General features: G+C 43.8%; 1 protein-coding gene across 1 annotated transcript in view; it reads right to left on the bottom strand.

Moving 5' to 3' along the window:
* Nucleotides 1-5964: 5964 nt before the first annotated feature.
* The window catches only part of TRABD2A (TraB domain containing 2A), a 68606-nt gene continuing 53780 nt past the window's right edge, over nt 5965-20790 (bottom strand). The window contains exons 6-8 of the mRNA XM_027670270.1: nt 15610-15700; nt 9638-9895; nt 5965-6698 (exon numbers count right to left, since the gene is read on the bottom strand). Of these exons, the coding sequence (XP_027526071.1) occupies nt 6518-6698; nt 9638-9895; nt 15610-15700 (530 nt within the window). The 3' untranslated portion in view covers nt 5965-6517. The remainder of the gene's footprint in view (nt 6699-9637; nt 9896-15609; nt 15701-20790) is intronic.

Here is a 20790-nt window from a genome sequence, read left to right on the forward strand (position 1 = left end):
AAGGTGTGAGTTAGTTTCATATATTTTGTTCCCTGGCCTGTACCCTTGCTGTGACATAACTCCAACTTGCCAACAAGAAAAAATCACTTGTCTTTTTTGCATTCTGCTTAGAAAATATCTTGTGCTGTAGTTATGTGAAAGGTAAGAGCATCTGCCTAATTAAGGTTATTTGATCAATGAATCTTTTCAGGACAAAGGGAAAAATAAATGAAAGGGGAAGTGATAAGCAAGAACACATACAGACACAAACCTGATGGACAACAGATAAAAGACACAATGCCAAGGATTAAAAGTTTCTAGTTACTAACTGATGATTAAAGGTAACTCTCAGGCCCAGCTTTGGAAATAGTCACCTGGACTTCGTAACTGAACAGAAAGGGGAAAAAAAGAGGATTGTGAGGATTTGAAATGGTCAAGAGGGGGTCTGAGGGACTACCCAAAATTTACAAAAGAATGTTCAGCAGAAGGAGTTGGATAGGAACACAGAGAGGGGGTAGACAGGAACTGGCATAAAAGGGACTGTTTTCCTGGTCAGTACACTTGCCTGAATACACCCAATGCCTGAGCACTGAAGTTGATCCTGTCCTCTTATTAAATCTTTTCTTAAAAACAATGTGTGATGTTCTTAGCCACCATCCAATGTGACAACAGTGAGTATCCTGAAAAACAGCGAGGGAGAACAAAGCAGATGAGGGGCTCAGCTGCATTGGCTGAAGTGGGACTGCAAGTCACAGGCATATGTGCCCGGCACCAGTGGCTGTGCTAGTTGTTGTGAGGCGGAAGAGGGTCTGTACCTTCTGCCAACCTGTTGTGCAGGTGTGGGGTGTACTTCACTTGCAAACCACCAGCTGTACCAGCCCACAATAGGAGGTGCTGGGTCTGAGCAGAGGGACTAAGTAGGCAGAGGGGCAGAGCTGATAGCTGAGGGGACCTGTGAGCATGGGGGACCTGAGTTCAGTGTGTGGTTCTGGGTCTGTTAACTGGATGAGACAGTGAGTAGGAGACCTGTAAAGCCTGGAAGAGGATTCAGGATCTAAGGGGGAGTAGTGGATAGACAGAGGGGTGGGCCATGCCAGTACAAGCCATTACTGTGTCTGTGCTTATGAACTGAGGTGGACTGGGGGAGTGCATGTCCTTTAATAATGAATGTCTTCACCAGCTGAAGAGGAGAAGGGGACTCGGCTGTCTGTGCTTGTGTTCTGTGTGAGTCCTGTATGTGGGTGCTGTGGAGAGCAGCACCTCATGTGTGTGGCTGGCCATGTCACTGTCCTCTATCTGCATTTGCCTGTCTGTCTGTCTCCGGAGTACATGCTCAGCTTTGCCACCAGTTGATTCTCAAATGGGAAAGCAGCAGCCACATCCATCATTCTGGGACCCAGGCCTCTAGACAGACCTCTGGGTCCCTGGACAAGGCTTCAGCTGCCACACAGGAGGAATCCCCAGGATCTGGAGCTGCTAGAAAGGGTGGCCACTTATAATACTGCTTAAGGGGTGTCTGTGCATTTCAAGACCAAATTTTAACTCACCTTTAGATCTCTCAATTTGAAGGTTGACCTCATCATATCAGAGGATTTAAAATTCACTGAAACCTCTTTTATCCTTACTTGCTAGTCCACCAGTCATTGAACTCTGGATTGAACTCTGATTCTTTTGGATATTAGGGGGTCATGCAGTAAGAGATTCCCCAGAAAGGTCTGGCAGGATCTGTGCAGCAAGGCAGAGGTACTACAAAGACTTCTAATGCACTACATTTTTCCATATAAAGAACAGACATAAACACCAGGTTCTACAGCACACTTACTCTGAATTAAAAGAAAAAATCAGAATTAATGCATCAGGAAATGCAGTGGCCAAATTGCAAGCATGAAGAAATTTGAAAACAAATTTGAGTTTTAATGAAATTCAGATGCAGGATATTCCATGTAGGTCTTGAACACATCACCAGAGGAAGTCACTGAGATTAAACAGATAAGAAAATCAGGAAAGCACTGGATATTTGAAGAATATTCAGCTTCTTATTAGCATCTGTCACTGAAATTTTGGAAAGGGTATTTTTGTCCTTTTTGGGGCTGTAAGCCAATCTCTGTACTGTATTTCATCATTGACATCATGATTCCTGGGCAAATTATTGTGTATTTGTTCACAGTGGTACACATAAATGTTTCATGGATTATGAGTTTCCATTCCTGCTGTCTAGGTGATGACCTGTTGAGCCAGTGGTTGTCAGCTGTTCTGAAAACTGCTTTACTTGCCTAATTTCCTTTATAGCTATTGAGTTCTTGGGCTAACCACAAGCGATGTTTTCAGAATTCTCAGCACAACTGATTTTCCTCAAATTTGAGTCTCACCACAGAATACAACTCCAACATTACAGCTCTACCTCCCAAGCAGATAATGGACAACTACACCCACAATAATCAATAAATAAACAATGCTGTGAATTCAGCTGAGTGCAGTACTTTTATTCTGTTTAAACTTCCACACATCCAGACAACTCAAGCATCAAACCTGAAAAAGCTTGAGCAAGCTTGAAGAGGCTCTCCTGCCAGCCCGTGGTCCTTCAGCAAAATATGAACAGATCCTAGGCAATGTTTGGTGATTTCTGTTGAAAAACACTTCATATTTTCTTGTATTGCTGTTAACTGAGCAAACATCACCAGAGCGACACTGGTCCTAAGTCACCTTCTAGAGAACAATTTCCTCTGTAAAACACTATTTGCATTATCATATTCTAGTTCCATGGGGAGCAACGTAAGCTGCAAGACAAAGTACACAACACTGCAGAAAGCCAAGTGTGGCATTCAAGAAGCTAGAAGTTCAGCCCAAGTCTAACATGGGGAAAGCAGTCTGTGTCACAGGAGCCTGGGTATGGGTTCTCTGCTTAGTGATGTTCTTCTGACTGGGTGGGGTGCTTGCATGGTACCAAAGTGCTTAGAAACATTAAGTCCCCAAGACAGATCGTTGTTTCATGTGGCCTGACAAGCACAGAAGTGTAACTGCTGCACTTATGTCACATATTTTTTACCTTTCTTTGAAGGGTAGAGATCGATGGTCAAGATTCTCGTTGCTCATAGCATTTCTACTCCTGTACTTTTAATAGCCTTTGTCCATTTTATCTCCTTGGGTGTGAGTTTACATCCTTGAAGCTGTATTGACAAATAATTACCCAGCATATTGCAACAGCAACAGTCCAGCACAAAACTTCATGTGCCTTCCACGTGCAACTGAGGTCTAAACCCACCATTGGAAGGTCTCAAACACTGGCTTGCCACTATCAAACTCTGGGATAAGTTTATATTTATTCTACTATGTTCAAATTAGACATAAGAAATACATTTCCTGGGATGATTTAAAAAGGCAGGTGGACAATCACAATAATATCAGGTGTGGTTGCATGCAGCTACGTATCTGTAACAATAAAACTAGACAAGGCAGGGGCTTATTTCATTCTATTGCTAATTTGAACGTGATCAAAATAGCTGATTTCTTCCCTTTCATTAGAAAAGGCCACCTCCTGACTAGGTATCTCCCTAGTCAGCTTCTCAGTAGGTGTTAAGTGGGCACCTGGGAGAGCTGTTGCTTCAAATCCCCTCTAGCAGAGGGCTGCAAAAGGTCTTACTCAATATTTTAACCTCAGAGGTACCTTTCAGCAAAAAGGTATTATCTCTGCTCCAATTTTATTTGAGACTCCAGAAGCAGTTCCCACACTATGAGTGTCCATAGTTAGATAGCTGGTCTGCTGACCTTTTGCTGGTAAAGACTCAAACTGCACAAACTAATTTGGAGCCAGCATGGGGGGAGCAGAAAGGACAATCACAAAGACTGGTCTGAAAGAAAAATTGAGAGGTTGGAACCAACAGTTTAGTTCACAGGTGTCAGGCCAAGTCCATGAGACCCTCAAAAAGATCTTGAAAGAATTTGATTACTTTGCAGAAAGACTCCCAAGATGCAGCTTCTGTAGGCACACAATCCATCACAGTTTAAATACATCTGGTTCCCTGACACAGTCAGGCACTGGGAAACAGGCCACAAAGTGAGTTACACTACCAGAACTGAATTATCCATAGTGTGATTTCAGGTCTCTGTAATTCCTGAGCATTTTATAACTACTCTTTCCTCATGCCAACCTTCGAAAAACATTGATGGCTGTTCCACTCGACTCAGGTTATCCTCACAGAGATGGAGCTCAGGAGCAACCATAGAGGAGAGAACAAAGGGAAAAGTCAGCCTGGGGCTATTTTACACAGCAGCCTTTGGCTTGTAATGGAGAAAAGAAATAGAAGCTCTGCCTCAGCTGCTTTCTCCCAGTGCTTCCTGTGCCCTTTGGACCCATGCCACACTTCATCATGCAATTCCTAAGGACAAAAGGAGGAGAAGCAATACAGATGCATAGGTTAGCAAGTACAGAAAACACTCTGATGCAAAGGTTTTGGTGGCCCCACTCAGGTGCACTGCTAAAATACACAAGTATGTATGTGAGGGTGATGAGACACAGGAAGAGGTTGCCCAGAAAAGTTGTGGATGTTCCATCCCTGGAAGCATTCAAGGCAAGGTTCAGTGGGGCTTTGAGTAACCTGGTCTAGTGCAAGGTGTTCCAGCTTACAGCAGGGAGTTTGGAATGAGACGATCTTTAAGGTACTTTCCAACCCAGATCATCCTGTGATCCTATAATTCTATGTGCCCAGTTTGTCAGGCCTGCAGTGCATTTTTGTAGCTAACCTTTACTCCATATGATCTGCTCCCTTCAGGTAATATTCAGGTCAAGGAAAACAAGCACCAGATCCACCAGGCCTATGACCAATGAAAGATCAACCAGAGAGAGGCCAGAGGGGAGAACACATCACCAGCCTGGCTGCTGTGTAAAGCCAGAATGCATTCAGGACCCTGAGGTCTTGCAGTGTTCTGTATAAGAAGGAATATGCAATGAGGTGGTGCTGTCTTCTACTCCAGCCCAGATATATTTCATTCCCCACAGTGCTGCTGCTAACTGTGATACTTAGCCTCTCCTTTCTCTGTTCTCCTCAGCAAACTGAGGCTTTGTTCAGGTTCAGTCCTTCTGAAGGTGGGCTGAGATTTGAGATCAAGAGTTGAAAAGCCTGTTAAGAAAGCTGGAACATTTTCTGTTTCTCCTCTAACGTGCCATAGGAGGATAAGAAAAAGAAGTACATTTTATAGGCAACAGAAAAGGCAGCAAGGCACGTGTAAATGCATAGGAAGGGAAACCTGAGGGTTTGTTGTCTTACTGGGGCAGATGACTGCTATGTTTCCAAATTACTGAGCTCAACACGCTCGTTCCAAGTCCTCCCATGCATGAATATGAGGCCTTCCCAGGCAATGAAACTCTCCTAAGAGGAGGGAGGGATATGTTGCTCACAAAATGAGTAAGTGTGATCACAAGAGGATGTCCTATACAAACACAGAAAACAATTCATCGTGACTTCCACGCTTCTTACATTCAACAGTCAACAACATGTCCATTTCACTCAGGCAGCGAAGGACTTCAAACAATTTGGGAAGTCTGGGCAGTGAACTCAGTAGAAAACTTGCAAGGATTTCCTAGAATGAAGTCTAACTGTGTAGAAAAGGAAAAGAAAACCCTTTCTCCCCAAACATGAACCCAGCTAAAAAAACAACAATATATTTTTGATTTAGAAAAAGAGGGAAAGCCTGGTTTGGAGGACTTATTTTGGAAGTGTCCAACAGTATGATTTGTGAAATTGCCCTGGAATTTTTTTTTCCCTTAAATGTGTATTGGTTAGAGCACGGTGCTAGTAACACCAAGGTAATGGGTTGGATCCCTGTGCGGGCCGCTCATTTAACAGATGGACTCGATGATCCTTGTGGGTCCCTTCCAACACAGAATATTCTGTAATTCTGTAATTAATTTGCACTTTCAACTCTTGTCTGGTCATTGGAGGTTGAGGTGTACCCATCTTACACAGCACCAAACAGACAGCAGAAACATTCTGTTCACAAGTCTTCACTGTTTTATTCTATTGTAGAAGGTGTTGTCATGAACCTTTATATGTAATCTGGAGCCCTAACAGGCAAGACATAAAAACATTACGAAGTAGAGACATAAAATATCAACCTCTCTTTCACAGCTGTGCTCATATGAACAAAATCTGTTCTAATAAACAAGTCAGTGGTATGTAAATATTCTTACAAGGCACTGAAGGTGAAAAAATTGTAATTTAGTTGGGCTCATATAGCTAAACAACAGCTATGTTATAGCAACATTATAATCTCCCCAAAGCATTATGGGATAACATGAAATCATTCTTCTGCAAGAGAAGGATAAATAACACTTTCATCAAAATATCTTCTCCTGTATTGGGTAGGTCAAACCAGTTAATAGTGTTAATCATCCAGACTCAGGAAAAGGAGGCAGTTTAAGAACACCCCAAAGAACGGGTGTCCCACCCAGAGTCTTCTATTTCCTTTTTTCACACGAGTTTCTTTTTTTTATTTATTTATTTTTAAGGCAACAGCCCTGCAACTTGGGTCCCCCTGTGTTTCAATGCAGCATTATCATATGCAAAGTCAAAGTCAGCAGCGGGAGGAAGAGAGAACGGGAAAGCTGGTGAGCACTGTTGGTGTCTGTGCGCGTGTGGCTGGACCACCCGTGGCCCCGGGGCTGGGATTCCACCGTGATGTAGCCATTAATGATGCGGATCCGGGGAGGATGGTCGGTAGCGCTGCAAGGCAAGAGAAGAACATCAGTCCAGACCCAGCCCAGAACTGCCCAACAGCCACAGAGCAGGAGGTGGTGAGTCTCTGCGCCCTGCTGTTAGTCTTCTGGGTTCACAGGAATGGTCTCTTGTACAAGTTACACGCTCACCAAAAGTCTTTGTCTCCTAATGACAGAGTGCTGTCTGTTCCTCACAAGTGTGGGCAGCTCCCATGCCAGCCCACAAGGACGAGGGTACTACCCAGCTGAAATATGGAGTAGTCTTGAAGAGCAACAGGGAAGAGAGATTGAGGAGGGTGAAAACACCAGGAAAATACCTGCCCTGTCTCAGGTCTATCCAGCCTGCCCATTGCTCCCACAGTCAGTCAGGTGGGTAAGATGACCATATTCCTAGTGTCTTTTAGCTAAGCAGTAAATATATAAGAACAAAACAAGCATTGTTGCAGAGGACTGTTGCTGGAGTGAGATACCTGTTCTCAACTGAGTACATCTTCCTCAGCCATGCTTCATGCATCTTAACGTGGACCAAATTTGTTTTTATACTGTATGATCTCTTCCACAGGTCATGAATTACAAAGAGATTGCATGTCATACTCTAAGGAGAGGAGAAGTCACATCCAGATGCACATTCTAGAGTCACCAGGAAAAATCACCACATTCCAGAGTATTTCCCATGAAAGTGAGTACTCTGACGTGGTGATAAACAAGAACTGAATCAGAGCCCACATGATGCTGAACTCCCATTATGGCAATACGTGACGGAGGAGAGAAAATTGTGTGCTCTAGGTTGCTAACACCAACTGTTCTGAACCGGGGGAGATTACACACTGCAGCAGGCCAAGAGTCAGAAGGGTCACATACTACACTGGTGTTGTTCTCCTTGGCAAAGGACTGAAAGCAATACTTGATCCCATAGCTGCAGGACTGACATAAACCCCAGGGCCTCATGATGTTCTGTGGAACCTGAAGACAAATTTGGATGAAACTAAAAGCAAGTCCACCTGGCAAATACAAAAGTTGAGTAATTTCTCCTGCACCAGATGCTGTTCATCATTCTTGTCTTATTTTGGCCCATTAAGCAAAAATACTTTGAGAAACTGAAGGCAATTAGTATCCTTTTTAAAAGCATTTACTCTCCCTTACCCAAAGGGTTCCCCTGAAGATTTGAACAATAGCTGGAGTGAAGCCAGCTGGCAGCACATCAAAGAAGTAGAGCTGGCAGCTAATGCATACAGGGGCACAAACCAAAGCATTCTGCCAAGCCCACTACAATCCTGTATTAAAATCCCTTGAGCTGCACCTTTCACATTTTCAGATTGACAGAAGGAATTGCAGAATCATTTAGGTTGGAAAAGACCTTTAAGATCATCGAGTCCAACTGCAAACCTGAAAGCTGTGAATGCCCTGGCAAAAGGAACCTGTGCCTGAGCCCCCCGAGGAATGGTTAGAGCAAGGGCTGAGGCTCCCAGCGAGACGTGCCCGGCAAACGAGTCAGGCTGAGCCCAGAGGTGCTGGATCTCCGCGGGAACAGGCGCGGCTGCTCCACGAGGTGGGGCTGTCAGCTCATCCCACGTCTGCCCGGGAGCCTGGGCATTGAGAGTGGAGATAACCCCTGCTTTACAGAAAACCCAGCTCAGGGACGGGCTTTGTGCCCGAGTGACAGCTGCTTTCCCTCGGCAATCTCCCAGGCATCGCTTGTCTTTCCCAGTACTGTCATGCAACAGCTCCATGTCCAGACGTTCAAGCTCTCTGCTACTAAGGGCTCACCCCTAAAATTAATCTGTCACCTAGCATCTGGGTAAGTTTCTAGCACAAAGGATGACTTAATTAGCAGGGGAAGAAAGGAAACATTACAAAAGAAAAAAAAGAAAAGTGGCATTTGCTGCTCCCGTATTTGTGCAGCAGTTTCCTAAGCTGCCATATAAGCTTTGCTTTTGCTGCACTACTGCCTAGCAGTACTTGCAAAACAGTGTGTAGCCTTAATGTACCTCCGATTTAATCACAGCAGCACATCTTCCCATCTTCCCTCATCTTCTGAAGGCACTGATACTGCAAGTGCACACGTATCTCACAGTCACTGCCCACTGACTTCCCTGAGCTTTGTGGGAAAAACTGCGTGTGAAAAGCTGAACATGTCACACTGGAGGCGGGGGGAGCTGAAGGCAGTCAGTCCTTACCATTTCAACTAAACAGTCTATCAACAGAAACTCCCTGAACCCATTCACAATCAGCTGGTATCAACTACATCAGTAGAAAGTAAATGATACGAGGTTATCTGACAGGAGGGAAACATTTAAGGTATACATTCAGCCACAGGCCCAAGTATAGGTAGCGAGGGAAAAGCTGGGGTTTTTTTTTGCAGGCTGCTGTAGTACTTGCAGGTAAGTAAGCTCTTCTGGATGAAAACTAAGGGTTATGTGCGAACCTTTGCCCCACAATACACTCAGTTTTTTATATTAACTCCATCATCCACTAGGCTGGAAGAATACAGAGGCTGGAAATACTGTATGAATATTGTCCAAATGCGAGGAGTACGTATGCCAGGTACGACAGTTTCCACACATGCAGCAGCTCTTGGATAACAGCCCAAGACTTTGATCTGTACCATGTACCACTGGACCTACCCTTCTGTGATAGAGAGGACTGCCATATGCTCACAATCCCTCAATCCCCAATGCAAAATGATCTAGACAAGGCTTCCACTTGTTTTGTGCCTCATTTTTCACAAACCTAACCACGGGGAGGAAAAAAAAAAAGCTATTTTGTCACTAAAAGCACAAGCAGTCTTGTGTAAAGTTTTCAGAAAGAATCATGGTGAGGGAAAAGGCCAGATCCTATCCTCAGGGTGTATCTAGCCCCTGCAGAAGTTTGGTGGATCAAATTAAACAGTCTAAGTAAAGTCCAGTTTGCATGACAAACCATCCCCCCTCCCCAGCCCTGAACTACCTTTCTTCAAGGCGAACCCAGAGGTCGTTAAACTGTCGCAGTCTGCGTTTCTTCTGCTGCTGCTTCTTCTTCTTCTTTTTGTATTTCCTGTCTACCTTCTCCAGCACATCGATGCTGTCAGGCAGTAGCAGGTGAGGCAGAAACTCTTCCTTCTCCTCCTTCTCCTTCTGGGGGTGCAATGGCAGTGGGAGCTCCTGGGACGTGATATAGGGACTGTGTGATGATGAAAAGGCTAACAAGGTTTTGGGAGATTTTTGGCTGGAAGAAAGAGGGAACACAGACAACATTGGAAAGGGCTTTGAGGTAAAATCATGATACAGTTACTATCAAGGCACATGTATATAAAATAGATGTTTCTCCCTGACATATTGGCTGGATGCTCATTTCTCTGCCTTATATTTCTGCTCCTTCTTCCTTAAGTCAATATTCTGATCAAAATAGTTCTCTTTAACAAAAAAAAAAGCTTTGGAAAAGTGGCAATCTGGATCTGAGGAAAGAATGCAATCTGGTTCAGGGTGGAATAACTCTTGGTGATAACTTTGCCTACCTAGAAAGAGGCAAAAATGGTAACACCCTCAAAGTCAGAGAAGGTCAAACCACACTCCTTTGGTCTACTACACATCCTCTGCTGTACTGCAAAACACAGACCTTTCAGCATTTCCTGCCCAGAGCCAAGTAACTCTGGGGAAGTGGCAGGGATAAAATGACTAAAGCCCACTAACTGATGAAGCCAGTCCTGGATCAACAGCTCTCACTGGTAAGTAACAAGCAGTCTGTGGTCATGGCTACAGAAAGGCATCTTGCAAAATTACTGTCTTTGAAAGGAATGGCTCAAGATACCATTAATGGTAATGGGAGACTTGGCTACCCTGGACAAAGAGAAGGCTGAGGTTCTCAACAACTTCTATGTTTCATTCTTCAACAGTAAGGCCTCCAGCCACGCCACTGAAGTCACGAAAGACTGGGAGAATGAAGACGCTAAGCCCACTGTAAGAGAAGGTCAGGTTCAAGACCATCTAAGGAATCTGGACTTGCATAAGTCTATGGGAGCTGATGAGATTCATCTGCGGGTCCTGAGAGAGCAGGCAGACGAAGTTGTTGAGCCACTATCCAATTTTTGAAAAATTGTAGCAGTCAGGTGAAGTTCCTGAGGACTGGAAAAAAGGAAATATAACTCTCATTTTTAAAAAGCAGAAAACAGAAGACCCAGGGAACTACAGACCAGTCAGTCTCCCCTCTGTGCCATGCAAGACAGTAGAACAGATTCTTCTGGAAACTATGCTAAGGCACATGGAAAACAAAAAGATGATTGGTAACAGCCAACATGGCTTTACAAAGGGCAAATTATGCCTGACATATTTGATGATCTTCTATGATGGGGCTGCAGCTCTGATGGATAAGGGCAGAGCAACTGGCATCATCTACCTGGACTTAGGCAAAGTGTTTGACTCTGTCCTGCATGACACCCCTCTCTCCAAATCGGAGACACATGGATTTGATGGATGGACTACTCAGTGAATAGAGAACTGGCTGGATGGCTGTACTTGAAGAGTTGTGATGAGTGGTATCCCTCAGAGGTCGGTGCTGGGACTGGTGCTGTTCAACATCTCTGTCAGTGACACGGACAGTGGCATCGAGAGCATCCTCAGCAAGTTGCTGACACACCAAGCTGTGTGGTACAGTCGACATGCTGGAGGGAAGGGATTCCATCCAGAGGGACCTCGATAGTCTTGAGAGGTGGGCCAATGCAAAACTCACAAAGTTCAACAAGGCCAAGCGCAAGGTCCTACACCTGGTTCCCAGCAATCCCAGGCACACCCACAGGTTGGGCGGAGAAGTGACTGAGAGCAGCCCTGTGGAGAAAGACTTGGGGGTGATGGTTGGTGAAAACCTCAACATGACCCAGAGATGTGCACTGGCAGCCCAGAAAGCCAATGAGATCCTGGGCTGCATCAAAAGGACTGTGGCCAGCAAGTTGAGGTGGGAGATTTCCCCCTCTACTCTGCTCTTGTGAGATCCATCTGGGCTGCATGCAGTTCTGGCGTCCCCAACATAAGAAGGATGCAGAACTGCTGAAGCAAGTCCAGAGAGGGCCATGAATTTGATAAGGGGACTGGAGCACCTCTCCTAAGAGGACAAGCTGAGAAAGTTGGAGCTGTTCAGCCTGGAGAAGAGAAGGTTGCATGGAGACCTCACAGCAACCTTCCAGTATCTGATGGGGGCTACGCAGCTTCCTGCAAAGGTGATAAACTGAAAAAGCCAACAATCAGCTCCATGCTGATTACTGAAGCTCTGTTTCTTTATACTTAGAGCAAACAACATCTCTATTCACTCAAGGCTTTGCAGGCCCACACTTCTCATTGTTTGGAACAAAGCAATTTGCCCTCTTCTTTATGAGCATCTTGGGCAAACCCACAAGCTCAGTCCACTCTGAGTGCACAGAGAACCCAACAGGAATATCTGACTGATCTTTGTGGCTACATAAAGAGAAGAGAAGAAATCCAACAGTCTTCTGTAACAAGATTAAATTGGAGACTGGCTTGGGCTGAAATTCAGAATGGTAACAGAAAACCTGTGCTGGTTTCAGCTGGGGTAGAGTTAAGTTTCTTCAAAATGGCTAGTAGAGGGCTATGTATTGGATTTGTGCTGAACACAAGGTTGATAGAGATGTTTTTGTTGTTGCTGGGTGGGGCTAGCAGAGAGCCAGGGCCTTTTCCACTTTTTGTGCTGCCACACTGACAGGGAGGTTGGGAGGAGACACAGCTGGGACAGACGACCCAAACTGACCAAAGGGATATTCCATACCTTATGAAATCATGATCAGTATATAAAGCTGTGGGGAAGAAAGAGGAAGGTGGGACATTTGGAGTGATGGTGTTTGCCTTCCGCAGTAATTGTTACATGTGATGGGGCCCTGCTCTCCTAGAGATGGCTGAACACCTGCCTGCCCATGGGAAGCAGTGAATTAATTCCTTGTTTTGCTTTGCTTCTGTGTGTGGCTTTTCCTTTCCCCATTAAACTGTTTTTATCTCAGGCCATGAGTTTTCTGGCTTTTTCCCTTCCAATTCTCTCCCTAGTCCCTCTGGTGGGAGAATGAGTGAGCAGCTGAGTGGGGCTTGGCTGCTGGCTGGAGTTAAACCACAACAAAACCACAGACCACTGGGAGGAAACCTGTCTTTAATAACTGAAATCTTCTCAGAACTGTGTTCTCTTTTCAGCTTCCAGTGGCACGAAAAGGAAGAGGTCGAGAAGGGACATGTTTCAGCATGGCTGCAGTTTTCAAGCTAGCCCATCACTGGGTGCACATTTATTTGATGGTGAATAAAAAGAGTCCTTCCTGGAGAAGGAGAAATAAAATTGTGGACTGAAACATGAAAGCGAGAGCAGATGGAAAACAAAGATAATTTGTCTTATTTCTTGCTAGGAAAATCATAGACTGGTCACATGGTAAAGTTTATTTGACAGAGACTGATGCAGAATGGGCCTTAGGCTATCAATCTTTTTCAAAATCCTTGAGATTGTCACACTCTGTCACACTTTATCACCTCTGAACTATCACAACCCTTCAGCTCTCCTCCTCAGCTGCCTCACATCACCTGCACTTTAACTCCACCTTACAGAGTGACCCCCCACTAGCTGTCTCCACTCACCTGATTTGATCTGCTTGAAGGCCCTTTGCCTATGATTCCCTTTTCCCCATCTTCTCTTCACTGTGTTTGTTCCTTAATTGTCTAAGTCACAGCAGGGAGAGGAGTGGGCACCCGTGCTCCCCTGTAGACTAGAGTGCCATGCTGCCTGCAGCCTTCCCCACCGAACCTATGGACATGTCATGCTGGAGCTCAGCACTGCTACAGGTACAGGATGAGCTGCATCCTGCATAGCCACCCATTTGTTGTGGTAGATGCGACCTCAGACACTATTAAGAGACACCCATATACATAACCTCCTTTGCAACACTTCCCGCAGGCAGTTCTTCCAGGGACCGACTAAGCAACCACTGGAAAAGGCACGCAGATACAAAAGCATGTCCTTCCTCCCCCAGGCCAGTTCCCTCTCCCAGCACAGCAGCTAAGGGAGGAGTCAGGAAGCACCTTAATTATGGCTGTGATTGTGATTACTGTTTTACAACATATAAATGCATTCCAAAGTCAGGAACAACATTTAAAACCAGAAGCAGCTTAATTGAACTTGTGGTACCACTCATAAACTGTCTTTTGCACTGCTGCCTGGTTGGAGAAACTCTTTTACCTTCCCTGCTTTGGAGATAGTAGGGAGAAGGAACCCTTCTGCCTCCACCAGGGGCATTCATCCCATCCCATTTCCCCTGCAAATGGACAGCACACCTCAGGCAGCCCTGTCTAAAGGTGAAATTGTGTAACTGCACCCAGTCATTTGCCTGGGAAAACAAGTATAACAATCTTGTATCTTTCTTGGTTCCTACACACAGATATCTACAAGATACCACACAAGGGACTTTTTGTTTAGCCAGAGCAGAGGAAGCAGCAGACTGTGCTGCTACTGCACAATGTCATGTTGCAGGCAACACGAAAATATCAGTGGAAGCTGTTTGGTTTTCTTGTTTGTTTGTTTGTTTGTTTTAATAAATCCTTAAAACAATGATACACTAGATTTTCTAGCATGATTCAAGTGTCACAGAATCAATAAGTCTTATACTTAAGCACAGGGGCCTTCTCCTTATCAGACCACCTGCCCATTGGTGGCAACAGAGCTTGAGGCTGGCATTTATATACAGATGGGGATGTCTTGGCTCAGTTTTTTTCAGTGCACGTAGAGTTAATGATACATGTCCATGTCAAGAATCGTCACAAAAATATGATCTGCCAGAGTTTGAATCTTATGTTTTTAGACAGCAGCAAAAGTGGTGTAAAGAGAAAGGTGAAGTAATGAGTATGAGAAAAACATCTATTATTTTGTACCACGTCTGTGGAGCCCTCGGCACAGACCAAGACTCTTCTCTGTGCTCTCTGCACAAAAGCTGATAGTCCTGTCTGAGAGCATCATATCAAAATTGTGGGGGAGGAGGAACAGAGATGTAAACAGAGAGGAACAGCATGCTTGGCACAGAAGATAAAAAGAAAACAGTACCATAATTGGGACCAAACCTTTTCTCCATTGTGGTCTTTTAGCAGTGACTATAAGGAGGAGTGGGCATATCTGACAGACATGTATTTGGTAAGATTCTGGAGAAGGGTAGACAAGGATTGCAGATCCTAAGCTGGTGGCAAGAATTCCAGGAAGAGGTGACTCAAAATCACATGTAATTCTCAGAAGAGAGTGGAGGAGGAGATTATCTGGCATCTGTAGTTACTGAAACCATGGAGATGGATAAAAGCATCCAGTGAGAGATAAAAGAGGCAGTAAGGGTATATCCCAAAGGACAGGATGAACCAGAACAACAAGTACCTTGGCTTAAAAATGCAGAAGAGAGCAAGGGACATGAGAGCAATCAGTCATGAGCACAGCTTGCAAAGAGACTGGGTAGACTCTGGGCATTCATATTCCAGGCTGAGAGAGAGAGTAATCAGAAAGAATGAAAAATAGTGGTGTAAAAGAAGGACAGTAAAAGGCAGAGCACTCAAACATATAAAAGGGAGGAAGGAGAAGAGAGAAAGCCCTATGTGGTATGAGACAGCATCCAGATCTGATGTACAAAGCATGCATAGTCTGTGCTTTTCATTTAAGAGTTCAAACTTACAGAGGAGGAAATGTTATTTCATTTAAAAAAAACCAAACAAACATAAAAACAAAAGTAACGCAAACAAACCACAAAAAAAAAAAGTAAACAAAATCTTGTTTCCAAACTAGCTCATGGAATAGAAAAGCAAACTTCTGGGAAGGAGAGAAGAAGTCTAGCTGAGTGTTAGGTATAGTTCCATCTGCCACTACTTCTTCATGATTGTTTACAAACCCAGCCCTCAATGGCTGCTCAGCTAGGTGAAAGCATGCATTACTTGTTGATGGCTTGTCCAGCTGGAGTGTGTTCTACCTCGTACCCTTCTCTCCTCAAAACATCAATCACTGTGTTGTTGCCCATGAAGTGACCTGCAGTTAAAAGAAAAATTACATCAGAACTCAACAAGCACACAGAAAGAAGGAGAAGAACAACAAAGTCCTTCCTCATCACAGGAGGTGTGCCACGCTCGGGTGAGGCAGGGCTTTATCACTCCCCACCAGCATGCACCAGAAACACAGGATATCTAATGAGTGATTGCTGAACTTTCCCAAGGTCGCTTCAATTACTGCATTCTGCCTTTCTAAAATGCAGATGTGATTGCAGTTCCTCTGGTTCCACAGCATCATGGGCTGTCCAGGGGAGGTGGTAGAGTCACCATTCCTGAAGGCATTTAAGGAAAGACTGGACATGGCACTTAGTGCCGTGATCTGGTTGACAAGGTGGTGTCTGGCCAAAGGTTGGACTTGATGATCTCAGAGGTCTTTTCCAACCTAATTGATTCTATGATTCTGTGATTATCAGGCCATTGTGGCTTAGGTTGTGGGAACAAGCGATAAAGTTCTGACACCGGTGTTCAAGAGCAGCGCTGAGCCTACAGTTGGTGGTAACACAAAAAAGGTCAGAATATGGCCACATTTCAACACTCTCCAGCTGTTGTTCAGTTATCACTAACAATTTTTAAATTATTAAAAACAATCCAGCCGTAGAGAACAGAAAATAACTCTGAAAGCCAGTGGCTTAGGTCAACCCCTTTCATTCCTTCTGTATATGCCACTGGGGTCAGGAACCTGACTTCAGTCATGTTGACAAAAGTTTTGGAAATACTTAGATAGTTCTGCCCTAATTCTGTGATTTATGTCTTCACTCCATTTTCAGAGAGATGTGGTGGCCATAATTTGGCCATAAGACCATAATTTGTCATCATAGTGAATATATGACTACTCATATATTCAGGAGTAATTCTGTAAGGACTGTATGCTCTGCACACAGAATGTCTTCCACTGTCACTTTAACACCTCATCAGACCAGGCTGCAGATGGAGAACAAAGGCCTTGCACAGTCCCTCATAGTTCTAGCTTTCATGAAACACTTTTTCATTTAACAGCCTGCATTAATTAAAATTAGCCTTGAGCAAATTACTTATTAGAGTGATCCCTTGCTTCTGTAGATGCAAGCAGTGCTAAACTTGACAAACTGTTTTCTGCTAAGATTGTTCATAAATACATGGCAATAAAACCACCAGAATTATCATAGTAGCCAGGGAAAGCAGGAAGTTAGAAAGAGAATTCCAAGAGTTGTGAGATTATCAGGAGACTAAACATAATGGATTCATGACTTTTCACTCCAAAATGGGTTTGGTGAATTGGAGCACAAAATTCCACTTTCTCATGCCACAACAGCAAAATGCTCATGAACTACCAGCTACAGACATGACAGTTGGATGGTATCATTTGATCACAAACGTTTATGAAGATGAACTTTCCCCCAGAACCTAAGAACACAAACCAATCTAGCTCAAAGGAAACCTTTTAACCAAGCACTGCAATGCACACCCATGGGGTACCATATTTTCTCACCTAGTAACTGGATTTTTTCCTCAGCTACTCAGCTTATATTTTGTCTTCAGAAGGAGTAAAGCTGATGTGCTGTTATGTGGACCTAACCTAACACTGTTGATATCTGTTTCTTGCTGATGGTTCAGTCCCCGGTATAGCTAACTGAGAATTCCCTCGTGTCAACAAAAAGACCAGATGCAGCAGGGAACAGTAATGACCGTAATCAAATATTGTAATTGAGTAAAATTAGCCACTGGAAAGCAAACACTAGGTGTAAGATGCCAGACCTAGTTTCTATCTCTCACTTTTAACACAGAGGAGAGGTGTGTGCAAAAGGAAGAGGAACTGCTCCTCCACACAGCAGAGGAAGGGATGGCTTCCAAAAGATGATCTGTCCCTTGTAACTGACAGTGAGGTAGGAAAGACTTTTAGAGGAATGCCTCTGTATTGACGAGGATAAGGGTAGTGTATACTGCAAGTTCAGGCTAGGTATTCATATCGTGCAGGCAATGCTGGAGGAATTGAGTCCCATCTTCAGAAGTGAAAAGCAGTGCCAAGGCTCTGAACTCATATTTTCCTAATCCAAGTCCTTCAAGAGGAAAGGGACAAGGCATAAAGATAAGCAATCTGTAGGGCAATCTATGGTGTTAAAATAATTTTCCTCAAGCCAGTTTAAGAGGTTACAGTCTCATGCATTTCAAGAGTGAGCTACTGAAGAGTTGCACACATCACATCATTAAACACACTACCCCCTTATCAATCTTCAGTCACCTTTGCTCAGAGCAGTGATTTAGACTGGTATGTAGGAAATTACTGTAGCACATGGATGAATCCCATTTCAATCAGTCAGCCTGCTTGAGTGATTTCCTGAAGCTGGGCTCTTTCTTTTTAATTTAATGCAGTGATAAGAATATCTTTTTTATCCCAGTCATGTGTACATACCTTCACAGAGTGTCTTTGCTCATTGTTGCCAAGGCAATGAGCTGTGTCTGCGTGTGAAAGAAAAATGATGTGTTAATATTGTGCAAAAGAGAACTGACCAAATGAATAAATAGGTGCAAAACAGATGCCTACAAATACAAACGTGTGATATTGGATTGTTCACAGGATGTGAGCAATCAGGAGCCACTCAGGTTAGGTACAAGAAAGGGTTAGGAGGTGCAGTGTTTGTTATCCGAAAGGTGGGCCACGTGTGCTCCATGAGACAGAGCTTGTCTGGGGCCAAGAGGATCTACAGGTTCAGCCAAACAAGATGTAAAATTAAAAGAGGCAGAAAGGTGAGGGATTGAGGTACAGGGTCCCAACAGGAGCCTCTCTAGAGTCAGGACTTCTACCTCTTTTCTAGGGACCATCACAAAAAGAGATCAGATAGCCAAAACCAACTGGAAGAAACATGAGAAAGATTCACTCTCCGAAGTTTGAGATCAAGCAGCTATTGCTGCAAGGGAGACTTAAATGAAAGTTACATCACAGGGAGTAGGCCTCTTTCACCTGTTTTCTATTTTAGCCTCACACACTTGAATGCCTCCCAAAAGAAAAGCCTTGGGCTCTGTCCCATCAGAAAGCCTGCTCTTTTCTTTCTGTATCCAGCCCTGCATTATCCTCACACCACTAGGTGAAGAGATGCCTCCAAGAGGTCAATTTACTCTGGCAGGGGGTGGGGAGCCATGAATCTCTATTCTTCTGTGTTCAAGCTCAAAGAGAAACTAAGAAGCTGTTGTGTGCACCAGCTCAGCCATGCACTCTGCTGGAGAGTAAATAAGACCCCAGCCTTTAATCTGCACTGAAAGGAGGTGGCATGCAGGGACCACAAACAGGCAGTGTGCCTGAGGAACAATGCTGTTTGACCAGCACGCACTTGCAGACTTTGGCACGCACTCGGACACACATTGTGCACTCCTGACCTTCCTCACCAGCAATACACATTCCTGTAGAACACAGGCTACCACTATTGCCCTGAAACATATGTCTCCTGCTTGCAGCTTTTACTGCCAGTGCATGCACAGGTGCTTTTGTCTAGATAACTGTGGGTTTCAGTAGAGGTTCCTGAACCCAAATTTAAGCCATTGCGAGGCTGATCATTTTCTGCATCTAAGGAAAGGAACAAGGAAGTATTGCAAAACTGAAGTTCTATTTCTGTTCCTAAATTTTAGTTTTTGTAGAAATCGAGTCTGTAAGACTGATCAAAATTACTTTCCTCTCTGAATTTCAACTAAATTGACTATTCCAAGCAGATGAACAAAGTTCCTTGACTTTCTCTTAGAGCCATGTAAAAAGAAACCCACAAGCACACATAATTCTATGTTTTCCTTTGTAGAAAGATGGCACTTCCCATCTGCCCCAGAAACATGTCAGGACCTCACTATTTACAAACATCCCAAGACAATGAATCACTGAACATGCATGTAAAGACACCAAACTGTTTGTTAGGAAACCCAATCTGGACTGCTGACCTCCAAGATGTGGTGGGATCAACTGTAGCACGTGGTTATAACAGTGCAACCACAAAATGGCACAATTTATTCTAGCCACTGTGAGCATCATAAAGCTCAATGTTTATCTGGACTCGGAGTGCTTAAATGGACCTTTGGTGCCAAAGATTCTATGGAGCACTGAAACAAATACTTTCAAGAATGTACGGATCTTAAAATTATTTAGAAACTTCCTAGAAATGCCTATGGCAATGATCATCTCCTACCATTCTTCATCACTTTACCTCTCACGTACACACAATTAACGCTCTTAAGCTACATGTTGGGATGCAGAAGATGGAGTAATTTTAATCCAGTTAGTAAAAGTTATGGAGTAAAAAAAGCTAGATGGAATATTTAATATGATTCAAAGCAGAAGAAGGAAAGTAGGTGATGTAATTGACTTAGTTACAAATGGGTTTCCTTCAGACCCTTGCTTTCTGTATGCACTTCTCAAGAGGAAGACTTTTTTCAAGCATGAGCACCATTCACCCAGGTATAGCAAGGCTGCACTTCACTTCTCCCAGAATGAGGAGCAAATTTTCTGCAGTTACACTAGATAACCCAAGCAATATATAGAAAACAGAGGTCAGTCATATAGTGACTGGAATTCCAAATTTGCCATTTAAGTTAAAACAGTATCAAATGTAAAACATGTAACACTAGATCCAGCAGAATCTTGCTTCTAACAGTATTTCCAAGTCCTGAAAAGTTCAGATACCAGAATATAAACCAAAGAACTAAGAGCATGATACTCTTTACAGATGTGGTGCTACAGGCAGAAGGAAATGATAAAAATTGAAGGGGTGAAGTGCCTCTAGTGGTAATGTAAGTCAACTTAAAGATTTTCCAAATTCCCATTAAGTGCAGGAGACTGCAGACTTCCAAATGTAATCCTTCCTGTGACTACCTACGACATGAAATATTAATGAAATACTGCTCCACAAACATTGAATCTGAGGTTTTACTCCACTTAGGCCATGACAAATGTTTGTCTTCAAAAGATGTGATTTCATGGAAATCTTTTTTTTTATTCAAAATCTTAGTGGATCATACTTCACAGCTCTCAAACCAAAGGGGAGAATCTGGTGGGCATGACCATGGAACAGTCATGAACTTCCACCAGACATGAAGAGACTTAAAGAAAGTGAC

The sequence above is a fragment of the Neopelma chrysocephalum genome, unplaced genomic scaffold, assembly GCF_003984885.1.
Source record: "Neopelma chrysocephalum unplaced genomic scaffold, ASM398488v2 Primary Assembly neopelma1_96821, whole genome shotgun sequence".
Classification (NCBI taxonomy): Eukaryota; Metazoa; Chordata; class Aves; order Passeriformes; family Pipridae; genus Neopelma; species Neopelma chrysocephalum.